Source organism: Ursus arctos, unplaced genomic scaffold (assembly GCF_023065955.2).
Source record: "Ursus arctos isolate Adak ecotype North America unplaced genomic scaffold, UrsArc2.0 scaffold_25, whole genome shotgun sequence".
Taxonomy (NCBI): domain Eukaryota; kingdom Metazoa; phylum Chordata; class Mammalia; order Carnivora; family Ursidae; genus Ursus; species Ursus arctos.
The window spans coordinates 34,043,765-34,071,641 of record NW_026622930.1 but is presented as its reverse complement, the minus strand read 5'-3'; the positions used below and the strand labels follow the sequence as shown (position 1 = coordinate 34,071,641).

At 33.6% G+C, this 27,877-nt stretch overlaps 1 protein-coding gene across 24 annotated transcripts in view; it reads left to right on the top strand.

Moving 5' to 3' along the window:
• FUT8 (fucosyltransferase 8) overlaps positions 1-27,877 on the top strand; it is a 282,852-nt gene that overhangs the window by 118,463 nt on the left and 136,512 nt on the right. For 16 of the 24 annotated variants that reach the window (XM_057318420.1, XM_044379748.3, XM_048219887.2 and 13 more), the window contains one exon: positions 13,579-14,007. The exons of 7 other annotated variants lie outside the window; for them this stretch is intronic. In XM_057318420.1, the coding sequence (XP_057174403.1) occupies positions 13,805-14,007 (203 nt within the window). In that variant the 5' untranslated portion in view covers positions 13,579-13,804. Of the gene's footprint in view, positions 1-5,617; positions 5,834-13,578; positions 14,008-27,877 lie in introns of those variants that run through there. One more of the 24 variants, XM_057318421.1, reaches the window with a different exon arrangement.

Here is a 27,877-nt window from a genome sequence, read left to right as displayed (position 1 = left end):
TTGTACATTATAATTGATAACTAACTTTCCTCTAAAAGCTTTATTTATGTTTCCCTTTTATCAACCTGATACCTTTAAAATGTCATAGTTACACTTAACTTCTGCTACATTATAATAGTCATTGATTAAATTTGTTGAATAAATGATTTTCTGTTGAATTTTTCATTTCATTTCAGTACAGTGAATTACTTCAAGAAGTAGTCTATAATAATGATTTGATTTTTACTCTTTCCAGGTAAGAAAGTAAATTCTTCGAAAGAGAACTCTCTGAACTATGATTTTATGATAATAACTAGTATATATTTATTATAATTTAGAAAATCATTATTTGAATATTTGTGATTATTTCTTTTGTTCTGAGAGAAGGTTAGGCTACTAAGAAGATTGGACACAGTTTATGGTTTGTTAATTATTTTACTAGTTATTTGAGTTGATTCTTACTGTTTTTGAAATGTAGGCAAAATGCAATTTTCACATTAACATTTGGATTGAAGTTGATTATATCTATAGAATAATTACCTTTGGAATTTTTTCATTAAAAGAAAGAATGTACAGTGATTTTGCTGAAAAAATTTACATTGAAACCTCAAGATGCAAGCACATAATTGAGCCATTTAATGAATTAGCAGCCTTTAATTATTGACATTCTCAATTACATTCACAAAATGGATATAGTTTAAACTTTCTCTTAAAATGTTTTTCAACTGTATTGAAGCATAATTTACATCAATAAAATGTACCCATATTAAGTATACAGTTAGATGATTTTTCTCAAATATATACCTTCATGTAGCTGTCATTCCCCTTTTTAGTCATCACCTGCTTTCTTCCTGGCCCTTTGTATTACTTTCTTTGTTCTAGAATTTCATATCAATGTGTATTTTTTTTTTATCCCTGGTATCTTTAGCCAGGCTTGTTATTGATATACATCCATGTTGTGTATATTAATAGTTTGTTTTTTACTGTTGAATATCCTATTATATCAATATGTCACAATTTCTTTATCCATTCATGTGTTAGTAGATACTTGGGTTTTTTCAAAATTTTGGCTCTTATAAGTAAAGTGGCTGTGAACATTCTTGTACAAGTCTTTGTAGGAACATACATTTTCATTTCCCTTGTAAATACTTAGAGTGGAATTATTGCGTTATATGGCAAATATGTATTTAGCTTTTATGAGACTGTCAAACTTTTTTTTTCCTTTTTTCTTTTCTAGAAAAATTTATGTAAAATTGCTGTTACATCTTCTATAAATATGTTTGGTAGAATTCACACATAAAGCCTTATGGGCCTAGGGTTTTCTTTTTGGGAAGATTTATAAGTACGGATTCAACATCTTTAATGGTTATGATCCTCTACAGTTATTCAGATTGTCTATTTCTTCTTGATTGAGCTTTGGTTATTTCTTTTAAGAAATTTGCCAGTTTCAGGTCTGGCTTCGTATTTGTTGACACAAAGTTGTTTACAATATTCCCTTATTATCTTTTTGTAGCATCTGTAGTGATGCTCCCTCTTTCATTCCTAATATTGGCAATTTTTGTCTTATTTCTCCCCCTTGATTAGTTCAGCTGTAATATTATCAATTTTATAGGTCTATTCAAGGGACTTGGTTTTGATTTCATTGTGTTTTTTTTCCATTGCTTAACTGTTTTATATTTCATTGATAGAGTTTACATTTTGAATCTTTTACCTATTTCACCAAACTTTCAAATACTGTCATACTTCTTGAAGGATAATGTAGGAACTTTAAAGTAATATCTTTCCTTTTTATGCCTGTCATCATTTATTATTGTCATTTACTTTATGACATTGTTACATATCCCATAATACTTTGTCATTACTTTAGCTTTAAAGATTCAAATTTATTTTAGGAGAAATTAAAATGAGGTTTCATTTATACTTACCATACATTTAATATATCTGTTTAAATTCATTGTTTATATTCACATTTCCATCTACAATCAGCCTAATAAGCAACCTTTTATATGTATCTTGTAGTGGTATGTGCTGCCAACAAGTTCTTTCAGCTTTTGTTTTCTTAAAAATGTACTTGTTTTGCCTTTATCTTAAAAAAACAAAACAAAAAACCCCCCCAAAAACCAACTTTTTATTTTGGAGTAATTTTAGAATTACAGAAAATTTGCAAAGAAAGTACAGAGACTTTCCATATACTCTTTGCCAGGTTTCCCATCTTACACAGCCATGGTAATTTGTCAAAACTAATAAATTAACAGTGGTACAATATTATTAACTAAACTACAGATCATATTGGATTTCACCAGTTTTTCCACAGTGTCCCTTTCTCTTCTAAGATCCAATCCAGGAGACCATGTTGCATATAGTCATTATGTCTCATTGTTTTTTATGATAGTTTTGAAGCATACATTCAGGTCAGTTTGGTTTTGTCTAGTATCTTTCCCATTATTAAAATGGAATTATGCGTTTGCAGATGAATACCATAAAGATGATGTGTCGTTCTTCAGTACCATTTAGAATTGTTCCATCACCGTAAAAATTTCCCCTGTGGCCCCTTAGTAATCCACCTCTTCTTGCATCTTCCTTGGCTGTCACTGATCCATTTTTCTTCCTAGTTTTCTATCTTTTCATAATGTTAAATAAATGAATCATACAATGTGCAGCTTTTGATTCTGGCATCCTTCACTTAGTAAAATATATTAAAGATTAATCCATTTTGTTGAGTGGGTCAGTAGCTCGTTCCTTTTTAGTGCTAAGTAGTACTCCATTGTTTTTGACATATTAGAGTTAAATTCATTTACCTGTTAAAGGCCATCTCAACTTTTTTCCAGTTTTTGCCCATTTTATGAAAAGCTGCTATAAATATTTAAGCATCAGTTTTTGTGAGAACATAAGGTTTCATTTCTCTTGGGTTGATACCTGGGAGTGGCAGTCTTAGGTAAGTGTAGTTTTAACTTTGAATCCTAAAACTAAAACTTCTTTAAGAAAACATAGGAGGGGGCGCCTGGGTGGCACAGTCGTTAAGCGTCTGCCTTCGGGTTAGGGCGTGATCCCGACGTTCGGGCATTGAGCCCCACATCAGACTTCTGCGCTAGGAGCCTGCTTCTTCCTCTCCCACTCCCTCTGCTTGTGTTCCCTCTCTCGCTGGCTGTCTCTCTCTGTCAAATAAATAAATAAAATCTTAAAAAAAAAAAAAAAGACAGAAAAGAAAAAGAAAACATAGGAGAAAATATATGTGACCTTGGATTTGGGATTGAATTTTTAGATGTAATACCAAAACCACAATTATGAAAAAAAAAGAATAAATCATATTTCATCAGAAATTTTTAAATGTTCCTGTGTGCAAGACACTGTTAAGAGAATGAAAAGTAAGTCACAGACTGGGAGAAAATACTTGAAAAATCACTTATCTGATAAAAGATTTGTATCCAGGATATGTAAAGAACTCTTAAATCTCAACAATAAACAAATAATCTAATATAAAAATGGCAAAAGATTACAGTAGACACTTCACCAGAGAAGATATATGGATGGCGGATAAGCACAAGAAAAGATAATCACTTGCTTAATGTCATTTGTTTTTAGGGAAACTGAAGGCAAATTGAAACTACATTGAGATACCACTCTACAACTATTTTAATTGCTTTAAAATATTAACTATCAAATGCTGGAGAGATTGTGGAATAACAGGAATTCTCATTCATTGCTGGTGCTAACTCAGAATGAGAAGCCACTTTGGAGTACAGTGTGGCCTTTTCTTTAATAAACATACATTTTCCTTATGACACAACAGTCCCACTTCTAGGTATTTACCCAGATTAAGTGAGAACTTAAGTTCACAGAAAAACTGCTTTTATTTTTGAAAATATTTTCACTGGATAGCAAAGTGTAGTTTCGCCATTTTTTTTTTTTTAATTTCAGCAGCTTTAAAAGATGTTGTTCCATTGTCCACTAGCTTGTACTTTTTTCTAAGAGGCCCCCTGAAATTATTTTTACCATGTATGTATTTTTTCCATGACTCTTTTTCCCCTCAAAAATGTGGTTTTATTTGTATTTTAAAATACGTTGGAAATTCTGCATATACCTAAGACTAAGCTTATTTTTGGTATATATTACTTTAAGTTTGATGACAGGTTTTGTTCTGAGAAGTCCTTTTTCAAGCTGAATGTCAAAATGGGGAAATGCCTATAGATTCTAACTGGCCCTGAAGCTAATGATGTAAATTGCTTTCTTGTTAATGATGATGGATGACTTTTATTTGAGTTTTATCACCTCAACAAATTTTCAGTTCATGATGACGGTTACTATATGGTGATACAGCTACGGGGAAAGCTATATATAGTTACAAATTTTCTTCTTGTGATGAGGGTTTTTTTTTATTCTTTTTTCAAGTCCATTGAACTTTTCCTCTATAGTATCTAATCTGCTCTTTAATCTTTTCCAGAGAATTTTAAAAACATTCAGATTTTTCTTACTTATGGAAGTTGCATTATTGTTGTAGTTTTTATCTCTTTTCTCGGTATATTGGTTTTTTAATTTAAATCTTAATATATATTTTTAGTAATTGTTTTAGTTTCCTTGTCTGCCCTTCATCATCGCTATCTTAGGGGTTTGTTTTAAATTGACTGATTTTCTTCTTGGTTCTGAGTCACATTTTCCTCCTTTTTGACATCATGGTAAAAACAGTTTTGGGGGGGTTAAAGTAACTCATAATTTATTAAACCGTATTTCTGTTGATGGGCAATTATGGTTTTTTCCAGTTTAGAGCTATTGCAAAAAATGTTGTAATGAGTAGCCTTATAAAATTCATTTTGTTCATATGTTAAAACACATCTTAGCATAAATTCCTGCTAATGTAATTTCTCATCAAAGGGCGTGTTTTTACAGAAATACTTGATGTATGATGCCATATTTCCCTTTGCATAGTATATAAGTGTATACATACTTGTATTAGTTAAATAAGTGCTGAATTATTTTTGAGTTTAGAAGACTACCCTCTTATGAACATGGTTCATAGCAGATCAAGTCTTTGTTCTCTTAGTTAGTTCTATAGAATATTGATATATACTCATCTTTTGCCCTTAGCATTAAAATGAAGCCACTTGAATGTGATTCTTGGAAACATCATTTGCACACAGATGCTAAAGGAAGTCACTGTTGGTCATTTTCTTATTGTTAGATATAAGAACAGTCAATCTGACTGTTATAAATGGTACTGCATTTGTTGTTTTTCACAGAATGATTAAACTAGTTCTGTTTTTAAGAAATTAATTAGTTGATATAGTTTATATTCAGTTTCTCACTGTATCACTCAGTATGTTAGTAGCTGCAAGAAGATGCTTTTTTGAGGTTGTTTCTGTGAAATTACTTTCCTTTGCAATTAGAATCCTCTAGCATATTACCTCTTGAGGGCAGAGTTTCTCATTTGTCTCATTCACTGCTACAACTCCAGTGCCAGGACAGTGTCTTTTATATGATAGGGACTTATTAAGTATTTTTTGAATGAATGAATGATTGAATCATGATGCTTTATAGAATTAAGTAAAGTACATGATAAATTTGTTCCACATGTTCTCCATTACAAATGATTAGATTGCTGTATATTTTAAAATAAATAGAGCATTATGTATGAATGGCTACACTGAGTGAAGTAACTTATTTAGAAGGTTAACTGCTTATTGGTGGCACAGGGGGGTATGTGTCAAAATGACCATTGTAATGGACAAAGACCTTTACTCATGCCATCTCCCTTCTCTATTGTAGCTGTAAAACTTCTCTATTGTAGCTGTAAAACTTTCCCCTATCTTCTCAAGATACTAAATTCGATCAGAAATCCCAGAGCATTCATCTGTATCAGGTATCTTATGTTCATCCTTTCTGTTTTGTATTTTGAATCACGATTTCATTTTTGTCCTATTTTATCTCCACTATTGGATTTTTATACTTATTTCTAAATTATTTGTTGCTCGGGGGAAATGTTGACTGATACTTAATGAGATGATGGAAATGTCCTGTATCTGCACCATTCATAGGCACAAGTGGCTGTTGAACATTTGAAATGTGGCTGCTGTGACAGGATAAATTTTTAATGTTAATTCCAGTTTAAGTAGTTGGATGTGGCTAGTGACTATTGAAGAAGACAGTGCAGCTCTAGGGCTTACAGTATACATTTTAAAGTTATCAGTCTAATGTGCAGTGAGAACTTTACTACAGTGTACTTCCATTTCCTCCCTCTTCCCCTTCTGTGTTTTGTCATCATATATTCTACAGATTTATAAACCTAGTGATACATTATTGCTGTTTTTGAGTTAGACATTATTAAGTTAAGGGAAAATATGTCTTTATTTTCTTTATATTTTACCATTTCTGGTGCTGTTTATTTCTTTGTGTAGATCCAAATTTCTGTGTGGTATCATATTTCTGCTTGAAGGACTTCATTTAACTTTTTTTTTGTAGTGCAGTTTTGCCAGCACAGAGTATTTTTCAGCCTTTTTCTTCCCCCTGGAAACAACTATTTTTGAAAGATATTTTCACTGGTTATAAGTTGACACTCTCCCCACTCCCATTCCCTGCACACACACCCCCCCCCCCTAGTATTTTAAAGTTGTTGCTCCATTGTCTTCTGGCTAACATGGTTTCTGATAAGAAATGTGTTCTTACTCTTGTTTATCTCTATGTGATTTTCCCCCCCAGCTACCTGTAAGATTTTCTGTCTTTGTTTTCAGCAGCTTTGCCTACATTTTAAATGTATCCTTCTAGAAGTTCTCTGCAGTTCTTGGATTTGTGGTTTATCATTCATTGATTTTAGAAAATATATTTTCTGCCTCATTTTCTCTTCTCTCTTTCTGTGACTCCAGTGTTAGATCATTTGATAATCAATGCTCCCACAGATTTTGATTTCCTTCTTTTTCTTTCCATTCTTTTTTCCTCTTTGAATTTTATTTTGGATAATATCTAACAACCTCTTGTCCTGTTTGCTGATTAATCTTAACTTTTATCCAGTTTTCTGATAAGCCTGTTGACGGTCCTCTGATATTTTTGTTAATTTGGTATTTGATCTGCTAAGTCCTCCTCTGTTCATGTATGTTGTCCATACTTATCTTAGATTTTTTAATATACTATAATTATTCTGAATTTTCTGTCTGATAGTTCTAACATCTGGTTCATTTATGGGTCTGGTTCTGGTGTTTGCTTTAACTCTTGAAATGGTTTGTTATATCTTGCTTTTTTTATGTGTCTCTAGATTTTTTGTTACATGCCAGACATTAGAAGTACAGAGCTGTAAAGACTGAGGTCAACAGTATTTATGCCCAGAAATGGGTATTTTTCTTTTTGAGTCTGTTTATGTATGGATGGGGATTGAGTCATTCCAGTCAGTGATTGAGTTGGTTTTGTTTTGTTGTTGTTGTTGTTTTTGCAGTTGTTACCTTCACTGAGTCAGAGACTTAAAATTCTTGAAGTAGTGGAATGCTGTTACCTCATTCTTAGTGTGGGGCCTGGAGTGCTAAGATTGCTCAGTATTCTAGTCCATCCTTAGCCTTTACCATGTCTTTGGATGGCTGCATCACAAGATAATCTCTCTTAGTGTTCTTTGTAATTTTTGATTAGTTGCTGGAGAGTGTGAAGTTTATTTTGTTGTCTTTCTTGAAAGGATGTTGAGTTTTGTTTTGATAGGCATTTAATTTACTTTTAGATCACCTTGATCCTTTTGTAGCTTGTTTTTAAGTTTTGTTATAGCTTTTGTTAGCCTCTTTTAATTCTATGGCTAGAGTCATTAAACTCTGGCTCACTGAGGTAAATATGGTCTATAGCCTGTTTTTGTATAGCTTTTGAGCTTAGAATGGATTTTACATTCTTAAGGGGCTGTAAAGAAACATAAAAACAAAAAATATGTGATTGAGACTGTATGTGTCTCGTATAGCTTATGATGTTTATTATCCTGCTCCTTAGAGAAGATTTTCTGATCCCTGCTCTAGGGCTTACTTAACTGTAACTTCTTTTTTTTTTTTAATTTATTTATTTTTTATTTTTTAAATTATTAACATATAATGTATTATTTGTTTCAGGGGTACAGGTCTGTGATCCATCAGTCTTACGCAACACACAGCACTCATGACAACACATATCTTCCCCAGTGTCCATCACCCAGCCACCCAATCCCCCATCCCCCTCCCCTCCAGCAGCCCTCAGTTTGTTTCCTAAGATTAAGAGTCTCTTATGGTTTGTCTCCCTCTCTGGTTTCTTCTTGTTTCATTTTTTCCTCTCTTCCCCTATGATCCTCTGCCTTGTTTCTTAAATTCCACATATCGGTGAGAATATATGATTATTGTCTTTCTCTGATTGACTTATTTCTCTTAGCATAATACCTTCTAGTTCCATCCATGTCATTGCAAACGGCAAGATTTCAAATTTTGATGGCCGCGTAATATTCCATTGTGCATATTTATATATATATATGCCTGCGTGTGTGTATATATATATGCACACACACACACATACACACACACACCAACCTAACTTCTGAGATGTTTTATTTTTGGCTTTCTACTGAATGCACCAGGTTTTCTCTGTGGCATTTTCATAGTTTTTGGTTGGAACTCTCAGGTTTTCCCCTTTATACAGTCTCTGAGAGATACTCATTTTTCAGTTACCTAGTATTTAAATTTTCTTTCTTGATAATTGTTCTTTGCCGGACTCATGAAGTCTTATGCATGCAGAACTCAGTATCCTATATACATTTTTGGATCCTTTTCTCTGGGCAGCTCCCTCCTCTTCAGTATACTGACCTGTATTTTTTCTCCCCCTTAAACTTCTTAAACTTTAAGTCTCTAACTTATCACTTCAAAGATAGCTGTTCTTTGCCTGAGTTCTCCACCTTTGTGTGGGTGTTTTGTAAATTTTAGCCAGAAAGCTGGAGTGATTATAGGACTTACCTTTGATTGTTAACCTTATCTCAGGCATCACAACCTTGTGTGGCTATTGCCCAATCTCTGAAAACAGGTTTCTAAATATTTAAGTTTTCTGGTTGTTTATGTGTAAGGGCAGGTCTAGTACCAGTTATTTTCTCATGGTTAAAAGTAGAACTCTGGTTAGCAAACATTAATAAAAATGCCTTTAGACTTCCAATATAGCATTAAACTAATAATTACAATTTTATTTATTGAATTGCTTATTTGCTCTAAATTGAGTTTAGTTTTTATAGAATTTATAAGATGTGTTAGCAGGATGTATAGGAAAATGTGATTAAGATTAAATTCTGTCTGGCATCTTGAATGCCTGCTCTGTGCCTTAGACTTTGTACAACTTGGTGGGGACAGAAAGAATAACACATGAATTGAAGACCAGACACTCAGCCCCGGTAGGAAGTAGGCATGTATACTAATTCTCTATTGTTATGTAACAGATCACCCTAAGACTAAGTGATTTAAAACAATTATTATCTGTTGGTTCAGAATCTGGGCATGGCTTAGCTAGGTCTTCTGGCTCTGGTCTTTCAAAAGCCTGAAATCAAAATGTGGACCAAGTTTCAGTCACATCGAGGCTTGACTGGTGCAGAATCCATTTCCAAGCTTACTCACATGGTTGTTGGCAGATTCGGTTCCATTCCACATGGGCCTTTTCATATGGCAGCATCAGGGTAACAAGAAGAGAGAATGTGAGTGAGGTAAAAGTATCAGTCTTTTGTAACCTTATCTCAGAAGTGAAATCATACCACTTTTGCTGTATTCTATTTAAGAAGCAAGTCACTAGGTCCAGCACACACTCAGGAGGAGGAGATTACACAGGGCATGAGTCCAGGACACAGGGATCATTGGCAGCCATTTTAGAAACTGCCTATAATAATATATGTTATATAAATTATACAAAATATTATAAATGGGTCTGTAAAATAACATAACAGCATTAATATATGTACCATAATAACAATTTGCTAGTGATATGTTAACTGCTTCCCATAGACTATTTTATCTAAGCTTCTTCTAGTATTCCGTGGGAGAGGAATAAAAATATCCATTTTACAGATAAAGAAATTGAACTTCAGTAAGGTTACCTTGCTATGATGTAACAGAATGAAGATTCTGGTCCAGGCTTTGCCTATTCTACTACCCATATTTTTAATCTCCATATCTTATCAGCATTAAAATACTATTACCTTTTATTGAGCCCCTTTTATGTGCCAAGCGTTATAGTAAGTACATTATATATTAACATCATTTAAGCTTCACAGTAACTTTATTAAAGCTCTCAGTTTTACTGATTATATACTTTAGCTTTCAGATTCAAGACATTACTTTGAAAAATTACATTTTTTTCTTGTTTCAGAGACATTAAGCAATATAACCCAAAGAATCTCTGTAAATACCAAAAAAAGAAAAGTGATTTAAATACCTACTACCTTAAAAAAAAAAGTGGTATCACTAGTTAAATAAATTTGTGTAAGGAAGCCTGACATATTTCAATCCATTTAATATTCCACAAAAAATATCTCTCTCTCTCTCTCTATATATACATATATAGAGTTATATAGATACAGATATACATGTACATATATATATAGATATATTTTGCAGATGAAAGGTGGTATGTGAATCTCAAACAGGAATGAATTTATGAATACTTAAAAAGAAAATGACCCACTCGTAGAAGAAATCTCAACAAATATTACTATATAAATTTAGTTAGAAATTAATTCATGTAGTTAATGTTGAAATATTTTTACTAATAAATTTGAAATATTTTCACTAATAAATTCTTTCGCAAATAAATTGAGTGGCTTTCATATCAAGATCTGTACATACTTTCTTCAGTCATCCCATTGTCTTTACATAATAAATCTTTTAGATGAGGAAAATAAGACGAAGTAAAGAGAAATTATTTTCTCATGTTGGAAAGGTACCATAGTTGATGTTATGGTCTTTTAGACCAGTTTATTTTGATTTATTTAATTTAGACCAGTTATTTAATTATTGAGGGTGCCTTGTAAGGTATATGTTGACAATGGTAAATCCTAAAGCTTATGGATGACTTTGTTTTTGAACCATTTTCCTTATAATAATAGTACTGTGTTACTTTCTACATTCAGATTTGCTTTCTTAAGTGGGGCATAAAATGCAGTTGAAGCTGATGTGCATGAATTATGTCATATGTCACACTAGCATATGTCATGTATGACACCTTCATTTATTCATTCACTTATTTATTTATTCAAAAATGTTATTAGTACCTACTAAGTGCCAAGCACTGCTCTAAGTACTTGGGATACATCAGTGAACAAAATGGATAAAAATCAAGGAGTTTACGTTTTGACAGACATGGTTCAAACAATAGGCTGATGCTATTAATTAAGAAAATGACCATGTTTTGCTCCTACAATAATTTTTAATGTATTTTACAACTCATGTAATATGTAGTAACTTAATATTTTGGCATTTAGTATTTAATTTTTTATGGTAGTTTATAAGAATTTAGGGTATTTTGTATAACAAAATTTATGTTTCTGTAGACTTCTGTTTCTATTTGAGTTATATTATACTTCTGCTGACTTTGAGTATTATAATTTTTGTTGTAATGAAATGCTACAGCACATCTTTTTATTATTTAAATGATTCTTGTTTAGAAAGCTATCTTTTCTTTTGTTTATCAGAGTTATCTAAGTTAACTTTTGCTACAAAGGGAAAGATTAAAAAATTTAAAAACTTCGGGCACCTGGGTGGCTTAATCAGTTGAGCATCTGGCTCTTGGTTTCGGCTTAGGTCATGATCTCAGGGTCCTGAGATCAAGCCTTGCATGGGTCTGTGCTCAGCATGGAGTCTGCTTGGGATTCTTTCCCTCTCCCTCCTCCTCCCACCGTGTGTGTGCACGTGCGCGTGCGCGTTCTCTCTCAAATTAAATAAATAAATAAAATCTTTTTAAAATTTAATATCTTATTGGTATAGCTTGGAATTAGCTAGAGTATATTATAGATTAGCATATAACAATAATTTACAGTGTTGCATATGTTGTTACAAGCAGTATTATTAACTCAAATGTTGATAGTTAAGCTTCTTTTGTTGACTTACTGAATTAAATCCATCCCTTTGACCATCAGGGTGGATTCATTTTTTTTAATTTGCTTTTTAACCAGGAAGCCCTGAATATCTGCATTTTTTTCCACATATGAAGAGTAGACATTATATGACTAATCTTTGACCTGAAAGGTTGAATAGTCCTTAATTATTCTTATGTTTTGGTGGATAGATGAGGGTACCTGAGATTCGAGGAACAGGGTTCTGGGAAAGGATTTTGAGAGAGACAAGAATGAACAGTGGCATTAGTGTTAGTGACAAGAATGTTCTCAGTGGGCTTAAGCATAGTTACTAAAACACCAGACAAAATGCCACGTTTTCTTTTTGGATTATTGCTTTTTTAGTTGGTTTTCAAACAGTTCTCAGTGAGTACAATTCTTTTCATTGTGTGTTTTAACAGTAACAATGAAGAAAATAGTGTAGGAATAGGAAGGAAGTAGAACACTTGTTTGAAGAGATTTGCTTTACATTGAATACTTGGCCACTTAAAAACAGCTGAGATTTAAGGTTCAAAAGTAGGAAAATAGCTGCTCTGCGCTAATTTTTGAGGCCTTTTCTCCAACTTTTTTGTCCAGTCTTTAATAACTGCTTAATTAATGCTTAAGTGCCCATCACATTCAGTCTTCAATATAGAAACTATTTCTTGTCTTTTCTTTTTTTAAAAAAAGGAACTCTGTGCCTAGAGATACGACTTCTCTTATATAGCTCTGGAATTATCAAATGGTGTTTAAGTTATATCTTTGCCTACAATTTTTTTCTTTGGAGAAAAAACTTTTATTTCTAAAGGAAATCTAAGCCTGATGAAGTAACAAATGAAACCCACAGTGAAGCCTGAGAAAGCATGTGCATGTGTAACTTAAGATGCACAGTGACTAAGATATAACTGGTTTAGACTTATGTTGCAGTTACTGGTCTTTTTTAATAAACTCAAGGAAAGGATAATCTAACCTAATCTATATGATAACCTTTACTTGTGATATTTGGAGTGGTTACCGCTGCTTAATGGCTGCGATAACCTTTGCTTAGCTAATATGCATGTCACTTTTAGAATTTATCAGTGACAATTTGCCTGTCACCTACAGAGTTAAGTAGTGTAATGGCAGTCGAGCAGTGAGATGGAGGAAGATGGAGTCGAGATCTTATACGAATGAGAACACGTTTCTGCTTGAGATAATGGAAACACTGGGCCAAAATATGTAGTTGAATATATTTTGTTTGGTTTTGATTGCTTATTCAAAGGTCTTTGATCCCATGTATTATCTATTGCACAATGATGTAAGAAGGAGAAGTGATGATGGCCCTTAGAGGGGTTTCAAGCTTAGAGCTAATTAATTTATCTGGTAGGGCCCTGGTATACATGGGTGATTTAATATGCAGATGTAAAAGCTTTTGCTTTTTATGTATTATTAGGCTGTTAGATTATTTGCCAGCCCTTTTCCAGTCAACACCAATGTGTTTCCTTTAACTCCATGAACCTCAGCATATGCTATTTTGCATATCCTAAATAATTTAAATACATTTCTTACTCTTTCCACAGCATGTAGAGTCCATGAAGTACAGGACAATAAATCTTCCTACTCATACCACCAAGAGGATCTCTTTGAAAGATTCACTACAGGACTACCAGAGACACCAATTTGTCTGAGGCATCATGTGTTGAAACAACAGAAGGCAACTACTTTTGCACTAGCTAGAAACAGAGTTACGATGTTTTCGATTCTTTGAGCTCCAGGAAGCCAGGGGAGTGAGTTGAAAATCTGAAAATGCGGCCATGGACTGGTTCCTGGCGTTGGATTATGCTCATTCTTTTTGCCTGGGGGACCTTGCTATTTTATATAGGTGGTCACTTGGTACGAGATAATGACCACCCTGATCACTCTAGCCGAGAACTGTCCAAGATTCTGGCAAAGCTTGAACGCTTAAAACAGCAAAATGAAGACTTGAGGCGAATGGCTGAATCTCTCCGGTAGGTTCTAAAAAATTGAAGGAAGAATGATGAAGTATTGTACTTTGTTTTTAGTTGCAGGTCTTCATTCATCTATTGAAAAATACTTAATGATTTATTTAAGCTGCTATTTTTGCAAAAATTTAAATATTTTAGTAAGATACTTCTTATACCAATGATACCTCTATATATTTAAAATAGAGAATTTTTTCAGAGTGTCAAATCTTATTTTGCATATGAATTTTAATATAGAAAAACCATGTCATTTAATTTGTTTTTATATTTCATTTATAGTTATCTTCAACATTTTGATAATTTTGATACATCAAGTACAAACTTTGTATGATTTAAATTAGTGCATATTAAAATTTTTATTGTATGGACAATAACAAAGTCATAATAATTGAGAGGCTGAGTTAGTCTATAACTAAAAATGAAGAAATGAAAATTCATTGCTAAATAAAACAACTGGATCTGGAATCTAGGGAATTGTTACTGTTGCTACTTCTAGTCTATTAAAAAATGTGACATATATGTTAGAAGGCATCAGCTGTTTGGAAAAATAAAATCTCGTATTTTCAGGGAACAAATAATTGTTAAATTCTAATTCCTCTGCTTCATATATGAAGGTGATTATCTATTTAGTGATTGCTGTTTCTCAAGCTAGAATTTGAAGATTTGAGATAAAGAGTTGTCATTACTCTAGAAGGTGGTAATTGACCCTAAGGGAAGTAGTATAGAGAAAAGGAGCACAGAGTTCATTTCTTTTTGAGAAACAAATAAATTGAGGAGTGTGACATGCAAACGTCCTGTTGTGCTTTGAGCCTTCAGAGTAGATGGGGAAGGAGAGAGGGAGAGTGCTAGATTGTGGAAGCTGAGGAGCATTCTGTGAAGGAAGAAAACAGTTGGCAGCGTCACATGCTCTCGAGGCTTGAGAGAAGACTTCTCTGGTTCTTCCATTCCCTCACCTCCCTGCCACTGCTGCCCTTGTGCTCTTTCTTGAGAACTTAACTTCTTTCTCTCAACTTTTTTCTTCACCATAATATTATTTTTGGCCCTTTTAGGTTCTGTGGAAGACAACCCTGGGTTTTAAGAATTTTAGACAATGAATGAAAAATTATCCATGTCATTTGTAGTAATACCATGCGGTAAAACAAAGTAACCAGGGATTAGGAAATGGACAGATAACTCCTTGAATTTATATATCATTTTATTTCCTTTTGGGTGGGAGCCTGGGAGTATCATGGAGAAAGTGATCTTTCAGTAGAGTCTCAGTCAATGATTTATTACAAGATTCAAAGATTGGTAATTTAGAGGTTAATAATAATAGCTATCATTGATGGAGAGTTTATCATGTGCAAGGTACTGTGCCGCGGGCTTTGTGTGGATTATCTCCTTGAACTTCGTAAGTTTCCTTTATGCGATGCTGGTATTGTTTCCATAATCATTTTATAGATGAGGAATCAAAGGAATATTAAGGAATTTAATTTTTCCTGAGGTTATATTTTCACAAGTGGTAGAGCTCACTTTGCATCCTGGCAGTATGATTCAAAAGCCCGGACTCTGATGAGGTGTATTGCCTCTGTGAAGAGGAGAAACCAGAGAGAAGTCAATGCTTCAGAAATCTCAACTAAAAGTGTCATGTAGGAGATCACCAAGAGTAGCTGCTGCGCTGGTTGATTTTGGAGTATGCTTTGATTATAGTAAAATCTTGTTCTACATCCTGGGATTATTGCTCCTTGGAAAAGATTTTGCTTCTTAACAATTTAGGCTCATAAATAACTGATTATTTTTCTCCTCATTCCAGCTTCAATACTGATACTTCATTTGGCTTATTTCTGACTGCCAAGTGTCTTGTTTTTATTGTATGAAAGCAAGCTTGCCTCTAATAATAGTTGTTTTCCTCTGCAGCATAATCTTTGTGTCTCTTAAGTCACTTTGTGTTCTTTTGTATTGAAATTAAATTCTCAACTACTACATTCAAATGTAGAGACAGCTTGTAAGAGCTGAGACAGTTTGTCATGCTGTAATACTGTAAATACAATCTGAAAACAGACTGAGTCCATTTTTATATATAGATAGATAATTTTAGGAAAATAAATAAGTAATTCTTTTCCCTCATTAGGGCAGAAAACCTCCTCAGGCCCTTTCATCAACTTTACGGGTAGGGCCATTTGTGTTTCAGCCAGAGGGATTGCATTTTAGAGCTCCTGGCATAAAAGGAAGAATAGCAGAGGTGCTACTGGTATTTGTGATTTTTCCCTCTCATTGTAACATTTTGTACCCAATTTGCTATGTCTTTTTCTCAAAAGAAAATGTGTTCGTAAGCCAGACTAAAAAGGAGTAATTCATATGTCTGTAAAACTAGGTCATTTCTTTGGGATGAGGCATATGGATTGGATTTGGAAAGAAGCTTGAAATTACAGTATTTAAGAGGACAATAGTTTTAAAAACAGTTAACCAATCCTCCAGCTAGAATATGCTCATTTTGTTGATTGTACTACACATTCAGAAAAATAATCATTATTCTGAGGGATGCAAATGTTTAAGTACAATGTTTGGGAGGTTGTTCTGTGTATGTGTGTCTGTGTCAGTCTGTGTCTGTTTAATTCTGACTTATTGATGAATAATTTCTATACAGTAAAATTCACTTTTTTCCGCATATAGGTCTACGAATTTTGGCAAATGCTTACAGTCATGTAACTACCACCACAGTCAAATTATAGAAGAATTCTACCTCCCACCAGAATTCTATTGTGCTCTTTTGTAGTCAGATTCTAACCTTATCTTCTGTCCCTGGCACTGATCTGTTTTCTGTCCTGTATTTTATTCTGTTCTAAAATGTCATATAAATAGAATAATGTGGTATATAACCTTTTGAGTCTGGCTTTTTTCATTTATAATGTACTTGAGATTTATTAATGCTATTGTGTGGATTGGTAGGTTTTTTTCTTTTTCCTATTATTTTAATTCCTTTTTAATACTGAGTAGTATTCCATAGTATGGACATATCACAGTGTTGTCTTTTTTTTTTTTTTTTTTTAAACGCATTGACCAATTAAAGGATGTTAGGGTTGTTTCTGTTTTTGGCAATTATGAGCAAAGCTGTTACAGCATTTGCTCTGTAGGTATTTGTGTGAACATAAGTATTTATTTCTCTTATGTAAATATCTAAGAGTGGGATTGCTGGGTCATTTTAGTGTATGTTTAATTTTTTAAGAAGTTGCCCAAATGTTTTCCAGTGTTCTTATATCATTTTGTATTCCCACCAGCAAAACTTGAGAGTTCCAGTTGCTCTCATTCTTGCTAGTATTTGCTACTGTAAGTTATTTTTATTTTAGCTGTTTTAACAGATAATGTAGTATTATCTAACTGTAGTTTCAATTTGCATTTCCATAATGATTAATGATGGACATTTTTTTTTTCATGTGCTTATTTGCCATTCTTTAGTGAGGCATCTGTTCATATTTGCTATTTATTTTATTTTATTTTATTATTTTTTATTTATTTGAGAGAGAGTGAGAGAGAGAGAGCATGAGCATGAATGGGGGGGGCAGAGGGAGAAGGAGAAACCAACTCCCTGTGGAGCAGGGAGCCCAATTTGGGGCTCGATTCCAGGACCCCAGGATCACAACCTGAGCTGAAGGCAGACGCTTAACCAACTGAGCCACCCAGGTGCCCCTGTTACCTATTTTAAAAAATTGAGTTTTCTTATTAAAATTTGTTTTCTTGTTATTGCATTCTTTTTAAAAATTGGGTTTAGATATAAAATTTTAAATATATATGCATGTATGATAAAGTAAAAACTGTGGCTTAAAACAAAATTTTATTTTTTCTTGATTATTTAATTTGCATTGTCCTCAACTGGGTTGTTTTTCTAGTTTGGGGTCACTCCTGTAGCTGCTGCATTGTGGTAAGGCAGTCCAGATAACCTCACTCACATGTTTGATGGTTAGCTGGGACCATCATTTGGTTCCCTTCCATGTGGCTTCTCCCTCAAGATAGCCCAGGTTTCTTATGTGTAGTAGTGTTCCAAGAGGGCAAGAGCAGAAACTGCAAGTCCTTTTGAAGCCAAGTATCAAAAGTCATACAGTGCCATTTCTGCCACATTCTCTTAGTGTTTGCAAGTGAAAGGGGCACTTCATATTCAGGGAATAGAGGGAGGAACTGCATAGAATTTGTAACCATATTTAACCGTCATTCTCATCTCCAAAAGTAATCGATTAGGTCAAATCATTGTGGTCCTGACAGCTGAAGTTTAGTTTAGACTTTGTAATAGGGGGCTCACTCGTTGGGTTTATAGTAGAGGAATGACACACTGAAAGTGGTTGAGTAAGATTTAGATTTTTCAGATGGATTTGGGGCATGCGCCTCACTGGAATGAAATTAACTAGGAAACAGTATTAATCTAGACATGAGGTGATGCTGACCGAGATTAATTAATGGTTTAATTTGTTGTCTTGGGAGCTAAGGAACATCTGCTTATTTTCCCATGTTTTCTGTATGTTCTTATTTGGTGTTTCCCAGAGATCTCTTTCTTACTTGCTAATTGCCAGTATATTAGGTAAACATGTGGTAAGCTTTCTTTTAAAAACTTAGAGATAATCACTTTCTCAGCCTGCCACCCTACAGGAATGCCTTTCCATGCCTCATGTTTGTTTTATCTCAACCTTTAATAATGTGAAGTTACTGTCAGTTCACAGAATCTTTGCTTCTTGGAATTTGAATCTGCCACTTTGCCTCTCAGTCAGGGCTGACATTTAGCAGAAAATACCTAGAAAATTATTGAAACTTGTTCAGAAATCCCTTGAGCAGTGAACCTTAAGTGGGACAGATGTCAGAACTGGATAAAACTTGTAAAATCTAAAGAGTACTTAATTGTCAGTGTTCCTTTTAACTTAAATACTTTTTGTTCTAGGTCCATTTATTTTTGAGAGTACAACTTAAAAAAATTCAAGTGTGACGTTGTGACTAATTAATAAGGTTGTTTGGTCCAGGAAAACCAAAGAAATTTCTTCTGGAATTTAGATGCTTGCTGTAAACTGTAAATTTACAAACCACAAAGAATGTATAATTAATTTATGGATTATCTGTTTTTCTGAGCTATGTAGTAATTTTCCCAGATGGATTAGAGCCAAAGCATGACTCTTCTGGTGGAAAAATTTGACTGAGGCAACAGAAGCATGGAACACTGGCATGGGTAGAAAGGAAACTTATGTAATGTTTCACAGGTCATATTTTACTACTTCTGTTTGAGAAGCTGGTATTAGAAAGCAGGGGATGCCTTTCTTCCTATTGGTTGATTGGAAAATTAGCTCTAGGCTCTCTTCTCTGTAACTGCTCGTCTCTCATGTAAAGAGTGTACTTATATTCCTAGAGCAAGTGAATGGATTGGAATGTATAGAGTACCTGCCATCTACCTATAACCTTCCCTTATATATGTGGCTTTTATTTTTGCAACCCTGCATCCGTTTTTCCTTATGCTATTAAGAATATCTAATTTTTCCTTAGGGACAATACTGCTTCCCTATGTGAGAATATCTTAGATTTGTAGTCAAGATTCTTAGACTTCCCAGTCTGATAAACAGATGCTATCTCCCTGAAATTTTTACTAACTTTTTTATATGTTGCTAGATTAAGTTTGTCAGTGTTTTATTTTGGGATTTTTTTTTTATGTTAACAAGACACGTTTACCTGTAATTTTTCCTTCTTATGATGTCTTTTGTGTTTTGGAGCAAGGTTATACAGGCCAATTCTATTCTCTAGAAGGGTTTGTATAAAATTGGTACTCATTCTATCTTAAATCTTTGTTAGAATTCTACCAGTGAAGCCATTTGGGTCTAGAGTCTTTTGGGGAGGGTGCAGGGTTTGAGTTGGGGAGTGAGAGGAGACATGTGGGAAGGTTTTAAATTCTGGATTTGATCTTTTTAATAGAAATCGGCCCATTCTCACGTGCTGTGATAAGCACTGGGTGTTATATGTAACTAACGAATCATTGAACACTGCATCAAAAACTAATGATGTACTATACAGTGGCTAGCTGAACATACACACACACAAAAAAAGAAATTGGCCCATTCAGATTTTCTTTTTTTTCTTATATCAGTTTTGGTGAGATGTGTTTTTCAAGGAATATGTCCATTGTATCAACATTGTCAACTGTATAAGCATAAAGTTGTTCATAATGCCTTTCTAATTTTCTTCTCCATACCTGTAGTACCTGTAGTAATGTCCCCTTTTTCATTAATGATACTGATTATTTGTGTTTTCTCCTTTTATGTTGCTGAGAGTTTATCAAGTTCATTTACCTTCTCAAAGAACTAGTCTGGTTGTTTTTTTGTTTTGTTTTTCTCTAGTCATAGTCTGTTTCTATTTTATTGATTTCTATTCTTAGTAAGATAATTTCTTGTAGTCTCTGTTTTGTGTGTGTGTGTGCGCGCACATGAGTGTGTGTGTGTTTGCTGTGATTTTTAAAGCTTTTTCAGAAAGAATTTTATATCATTGATTTTAAACCTTGCCTCTTTTCTAATATATGCCTCGTGAACTTTAAATTTCTCTCTAAGCAGAGTTTTAAGTTGCATCCCGCAAGTTCTGACAATGTCCTATTTTAATTGTAATTAAAATAATTAAAAATTTTAAAATATTTTCAAATTTCTATTGTTATTTTTTTCTTTGACCCACAGGTTATTTAGGAGTGTGTTGCTTAATTTCTAAGTGGGACACTTTCTTCCTTCTATCCAACTGGGAGTGAGTGAATATGGCAAGAGTAAGGTGATAAAACTTAGTCTACATTACTGTACTCAGGGATTTTCTGAACTTGCCTTTGTTTTATATAGTGTTGTGTTTTTCCTGTAATTATATGTACACATATGTAATCTTTCAAACATGGACATTGGCTTTATAGGTGTAAATGTAGAAAGTTCCCTGTGGATGGTTTATACTTTTGTTCATGTAATGACAAGTTATCACTGTTCATTTAGAATCAGGTATTTTTGATGAATGCTTTTTAATTGAATTTTCAAAATATAGATAAAACTATAATCAGAATTAGTCAACAGTTGAACACAAACAAGTATAGCTTTCCTATGAATAATCAAAGATTATTCAAGTGTGAATTAAATTTGGTTACCTTTTTACCAGGGATCCTTATAATAATAGCTCACTTGCTGAAGATGGTTGGATCTCGGGGGGGTTTTGTGTGTGCTTGGATTTAATGTGTGCTTGGCTTTAAATGGCAAACTATGGGTGATGGGACAGATCCAGCCCTCCCTTGTTTCTTTGTTTTTTGGTTCTTGGGGTTTTTTTTTTTTTTTTTTTTTTTTTTTAATGGCTCCCAAACAAAGAATGGTTTTACATTTTTAAATGGTTGGAGAATAAATAAATTCCAAGGAGAACATGCAACAGCAGCTATATGGAGCCACAAAGCCTGAATAATTTCCTCTCTCGCCCTTTATACAAAGTTTGCTGACCAAAAGTTTGTAGGAATCAGGATGTACTCATTTTTAGCTCTTGTTTCTCTTAATCTCTAAATTGTTATGCATATTGCATATGAGTGTTGACATGCTCTGAAAGTAAGTCAAAGTCCAATTATTGATATTATTCTTATGTTTGTGCTTACTTTACTATAAATCTTTATATACTTTTGATTTCTTCTTGCTTTATGCTTTTACTCTTATGTTCAGCTATTCCATGTTTTCATTGGTCTGCCTCCTTGAAGCAGCTTATATTTAGAGCTGAAATGGGACTTATGGATAAGAGATCTGGTATGTTTAGAAAGGAACAGTCTGGTGAGATGAAAAGAGTGTGAGTTTCTCAGATTTGAATTTGGATCTCAAGTATACTACTTACTAAATGATCTTAAAAACGATTTACAAGCTTTCTGATCGCTAGGTTTTTCACTTATAAAATGGCAATAATTATCTCTATTTTGCAATATTGTTAAGTTTTAACAAAAGATTTAAAAGCTTATTGAGAAGACATCCTTTGTATTAGTAGTTCATCAATAAATAGTAATTTTAGCTAATGGTAGTTGATAATCTAGTTTTAGCTAATGGTAGGTAGTTAGTAATCTAAAAAAGAACATGGCCTTATATACTTTTCATAGAATTCAGAATACTTGCTTTCTTTGTTTCTAATAGAAAGAATTCTTTTATGTCAGATGTTTAAGCACAGTGGATTAGAATTGAAAAGCCCATGTATTCTTTAGAGTAACTCTTTACCTTAAGAAAACTACTTAAGCTCTGTGGGCCTAGAATCAAAACTATAAAGAAAGTCAATTGGGATAGGTGATCTCATTTGATAGATCTGTACGTTTTTGCAGACAAAATAGTTAAATAATATACTGGGTTGAACTGGAGCATAAAGTTGGCTTTATTCCTTATAATTTGGTTCTCATGACTAAATTATATATTTTTTTAGCTGGTTGATGCTTTTATGTATAGGAATTATAATTCCCCATCCAGAACTTTATTTAAAATATAGGAATTTTAATAATTATCACTACCCAGAAAGTCTCTAGGGAAAAATAGATCATTCTTTGAGAAAGGTGTCACACAATAAAAATACTAGAATCTTAAATAACTCATTTGAAAAAGTTTAAACTTTGTGTTTTAATTATTTTCCATAAATAAATGCCATTGAGACAAAGTGAATTTGCATTAAGTATTTTAAAATGTATGAATATTTGAGTTTAGGAGCTGGATTAAACATTTTTTGTGTAATATCCTTTATTCTTTTATCCTGGTGTTATGGAGCTGATAATAGCTCTAAGCACTTCTTTTTTTTTTTTTTTTTTTTAAGATTTTATTTATTCATTCGACAGAGAGAGAGACAGCCAGCGAGAGAGGGAACACAAGCAGGGGGAGTGGGAGAGGAAGAAGCAGGCTCATAGCGGAGGAGCCTGATGTGGGGCTCGATCCCACAATGCCGGGATCATGCCCTGAGCTGAAGGCAGACGCTTAACTGCTGTGCCACCCAGGCGCCCCAGGTCTAAGCACTTCTTGATAATTGAAGATGATAATAACAAGAAATATGGCTATAGTCATCAATTTCAGTGTTACCTGATTTATAGATGATACATAATCTAGTAGTTGTTTAGAAAACAACTTTTTGACTATTTCTTGTATTTCTTTTAGGCAGACTTTTATTTCACTATGAAGATGTTTGTTTTTGCAGTTGTCACATTGACTGTTTATAATTCATTCAGTAAAAATGATGAAAGAAAATGTTTATTTAGTTTCAGAGATCAGTGTTCTAGACAAAGCTGTCTGAAGGAGAATAAATATAAAAAGATTTCAAAATATTATAGTTAGACTGTGAATTACAGTGGCTAGAAGGAAGTATAGTATAAAATAGCACACTGTGCTTTTCTTGTTGTTGCTGGTTTGAATAAAATAAGTTTGATTTTAATCCAGTCCTTTTGTTCTTTTAAACTGTATGCAAAAGGTGTTGGTTGACAGAGATGTTTCACATCAGAAATGTGTAAGAGATTCTAGTAAGGTTTGGAGAGAAACTGAGGTTCCCCTAATAAATGCAGAATGCTAAATAAAGACAAAAGGGACATTCAGAAGTGTAGTTTAATATTAATTCTCATTTGTATTCAGTAGCACTTCAAAAATATTCTCTTATCACATGATATGTACAGAAGCTAAGTGATTTAGTCATTTTTCTGCAAGTCAGTAGCAGAAACAGAAATAGAACCTTCCAAGGAATTATAAAGTTGTATCTGATTTTCAGTATACTGCCAACACTGTCATTTTAATACCTGTTCAAGTTCCTCTTCCTTTAAGTATTTACTCAGGACAATATATTTTACTAGCCTACCAATGATGACCAAAAAATCCTATAATTACTTCTGTAATTGTTACATGTGATCAGAGGTTCCCATATACCAATATTAGAAATGGCCATTTGAATCATTACATCTTTAAATTATATAGATACACCTGTATAAGCATATAGGGGCTATGTTTAATATTTGTTGAATTTAACTATTATAATAGCTTATAATCTGTATAAATAAATACAAATGGCACATTTGACACGTAAGTTTGCTCTGACCAGTACTTGTAGCGTTTCATGTGGTCGTGGATCTATAGTAAGAAACCATATGCTATAAGATTAGATTAAGTTATTTGGTCAATCATACATAAGCTTAGTAGAAATGGTGTGGTCATGTAGAGTAGGAATCTATGCGATATGTCCAAATGTAGCTTCCACTGGCCCTTTAGAGTCCCAGAAACTGCCTGTGCAATTGTCTACACAAGGTATTGCCAGCTGTAAGGTCATTTGTGGTTATACTGTAATCTTTTTATACCTGGAACTAATGTCACCTTTTTCGAAGAGTGTATGCAAACAGTCTATGCATTTCCATTTAAGGGAATGAGCCAGACCCAACAACAATAAAGCCCTATTCTGATCCTTAAGAAGAAAGCAAAATTCATTTCAAGATATCTCAATGATAAATATGCCTGTGGCTTCCCAGCATTTTGGAGAGTGTATCTCTCCACAATACTATTAGTGTTATATATTCTACACACACACACACCCACACACACACACAGAAGATTGGTTGCAAAGTGACCTACGCCAGTTGATCATTTTTTAAAAATTTTTTTAAAGGATTTTATTTAATTTTTTGACAGAGAGACAGCCAGCGAGAAAGGGAACACAAGCAGGGGGAGTGGGAGAGGAAGAAGCAGGCTCCCAGCAGAGGAGCCTGATGCGTGGCTCGATCCCATAACACGGGGATCATGCCCTGAGCCAAAGGCAGACGCTCAACGACTGAGCCACCCAGGCACCCCCCAGTTGATCATTATTATTTGATTACTTTTGATAGCTATTGGTAGCTTCCCCAAACTAGAGGTCAGTGAGGAAGACAGACCTTCTCCCTCATAATTTTGCCAACATTTAATATGTTACAGTGAAGGCAAGGCTCGGATTGAATTCTGCCACATATAGAAACATAATAAGCAGGTGCAAAAACAGTCACACAATCTACTCTGTAACGCTGAAGTCCACACTCTCTATTATTTTAGGTGTTCTTGCAGTACCTTCTATAAAAAGTTCTCTTAAGGCAGTTGTGGCATTAGTCTGACTACTGGATTTGGTCAGTCTTTTGTTCAGGTACCCGAGAATATTTGAATCAGTTCCTGGACACTGTGATTTTGGGAACCTAAGCCTAATGCACCACCTCAAAGATTATAGACTATTGGGTTTATTAGATTCTTATAGTTGTTCATAAAGTGCTTCTGTAACATTTCTAGGTATTTCACATTTTCATGTATATTGAATTAATTATAACAATGAAATAATATTTCTAGAGTCTTCTTAGCTAATAAACTGCCTTTTATTAGAAATAAATCTGGCTGAAGAGCTTAATATTACTATTTCCTTTGGGATATTGTCTTTTTCCCCTAGATTTATTGAGATATAATTGACACATAACATTATGTAAGTTTTAAGTTGTGAAGTGTGATGATTTGGTATATATATATATTATGAAATGTTTACCATAGTAAGGGTAGTTACTTAATTATGTGTGTGTGTGTGTGTGTGTGTGTGTGTATTGAGAACTTTTAAGGTCTACTGTGTTAGCAACTTCCAAGTACATGATACAATAGTATTAACCATAGTCACCATGCTGTACATTAGATCCCCACAACTTACCTTATAACTAGAAGTTTGTGTCCTTTGATCACTTTCACCCATTTCCCCCATCCCTCCATTCCTCCACCCCCTGGCTACAGCCAATCTACTCTTTGTTAGTAGGAGTTTGACTTTGTTAGATTCTAAGTATAAGTGAGATTATACAGTATTTGTCATACTCTAATTTATTTTGCTTAGCATAATGTTCTCAGGGTTCATCCATGTTGTTGCAAATGTCAGGATTTTCATCTTTCTCATGGCTGAATAATATTCAATTGTATATGTATACACCACATATTCTTTATCCATTCATCCGACAGACACTTAAGTTGTTTCCATAAAAGTCATATCTGACTTTTATGACTAATGCTGCAATGAACATGGGGGTGCAGATACCTCTTTGAAATACTGATTTTATTTCCTTTGGATATATATACAAAAGTGAGATTGCTGAATCATGTGATAGTTCTATTTTTAATTTTTTTTTTGGCAACCTCCATACTGTTTTCTGTAGTGGCTGTACTAATTCACATTCCCTCCAACAATGCACAAGTGTTCCGTATTCTCCACAACCTTGCCAACACTTTTATCTTGTCTTTCTGGTAATAGCCATTGTAACATATGCGAGGTGATATTTTATTGTGATTTTGATATGCATTTCCATGATAGAGATGTCAGGCACCTTTCATATGCCTGTTGGCAATTTGCATGTATTCTTTCAAAAAATGTCTTTTAATTCTTCTTGTGCAGAGCTTTTTTTATTATTATTATTACTTTTTTATTTTTTAGTTTGATATAGTCCCACTTACTAATTTTTCTTTTGTTGCTTGTGCTTTTGGTATTATATCCAAAAATCATTGCTAAGACTGACATAAATGATCTTTTCCCCTGTATTTTCTCCCAGGAGTTTTGTGGTTTCAGTTCTTAAGTCCTTAGTCCATTTTGAGTTAATTTTGTTAGTCGTATAAGATAAGTCACCAATTTCATTCTTCTGCATGTGATTATCCAGTTTTCCCAGCACCGTTTATTGAAGAGATTATCCTTTCCCCTTTTTGAGTATTCTTGGCTCCCTTATCAAATATCAGTTGATTAAATATGAGAGGGTTTATTTCTGGGCTCTTGGTTCTTTTCCATTGGTCTACGTGTCTTTTATGCAAGTACCATACTGTTTTGATTACTATAGTTTTGCAGTATAGTTTGAAATCAGGAAGTGTGATGCCTCCAGTTTTGTTCTTCCTTCTTGAGATAGTTTTGGCTGTTCAGCATCTTTTGTGGTTCCATACTAATTTTAGGGCAGTTTTTTCTATTTCTGTGAAAAATGCCTTTGGAATTTGGTGGGGATTGCATTGAAACTATAGATGGCTTTGGGGAATATGGACATTTTAGTAATATTAATTCTCCTCATCTGTGAACATAGGATATCTTTCCATTTGTGTCTTCTTTGGTGTACAAATCTTTCACCTCCTTGGTTAAATTTATTCCTAAGTATTTTATTGTTCTGATGCTATTGTGAATGGAATTTTTAAAAAATTTCTTTTTCAGGTGATTTGTTATTAGTGTATAAAAACAACTGGTTATTGCATGTTAATTTTGTATCCTGTTACTTTACTGAATTTGTTGATGAGTTTTAACAGGTTTTTTTGGTGGAGGCTAGGAATTTCTATATGAAAGATCATATCTCCAACAAAAACAAGCTTACTTCTTCCTTTCTGATTTGTATGCCTTTATTTATTTTTCTTACCTAATTGCTCTGGCTAAGAGACCTCCCCTACTATGTGGAACAGGAGTGGTGAGAGTGGGCATCCCTTTCTTCTTCCAGATCTTAGAGGAAAAGCTTCAACCTTTCACCATTGAGTGTGATACTTGCTGTGAGTTTTCATATGTAGCTTTTAATATATTGAGATATGTTTCTTATGCACCCAATTTGTTGAGGTTTTTTTATATGAAAGGATGTTACATTTTGTCAAATGCTTTTCTGAATTTATTGAGATAATCATATGGTTTTTATCTTCTGTTAATGTGGTATATCACAATGATTTGCATATGTTGAAGTATCTTTGCATCGCAGGATATCCTACTTGATCATGGTTGTGATCCTTTTAATGTACTCTTGGACTAGATTTGCTCATATTTTGCTGATAAATTTTTCATCCATATTCATTGGAGATATGGGTCTGTAGTTTTCCTCTTGTATAGAGTCCTTTTCTGGCTTTGGTCTCAGGGCATTGCAGGCCTCATAAAATGA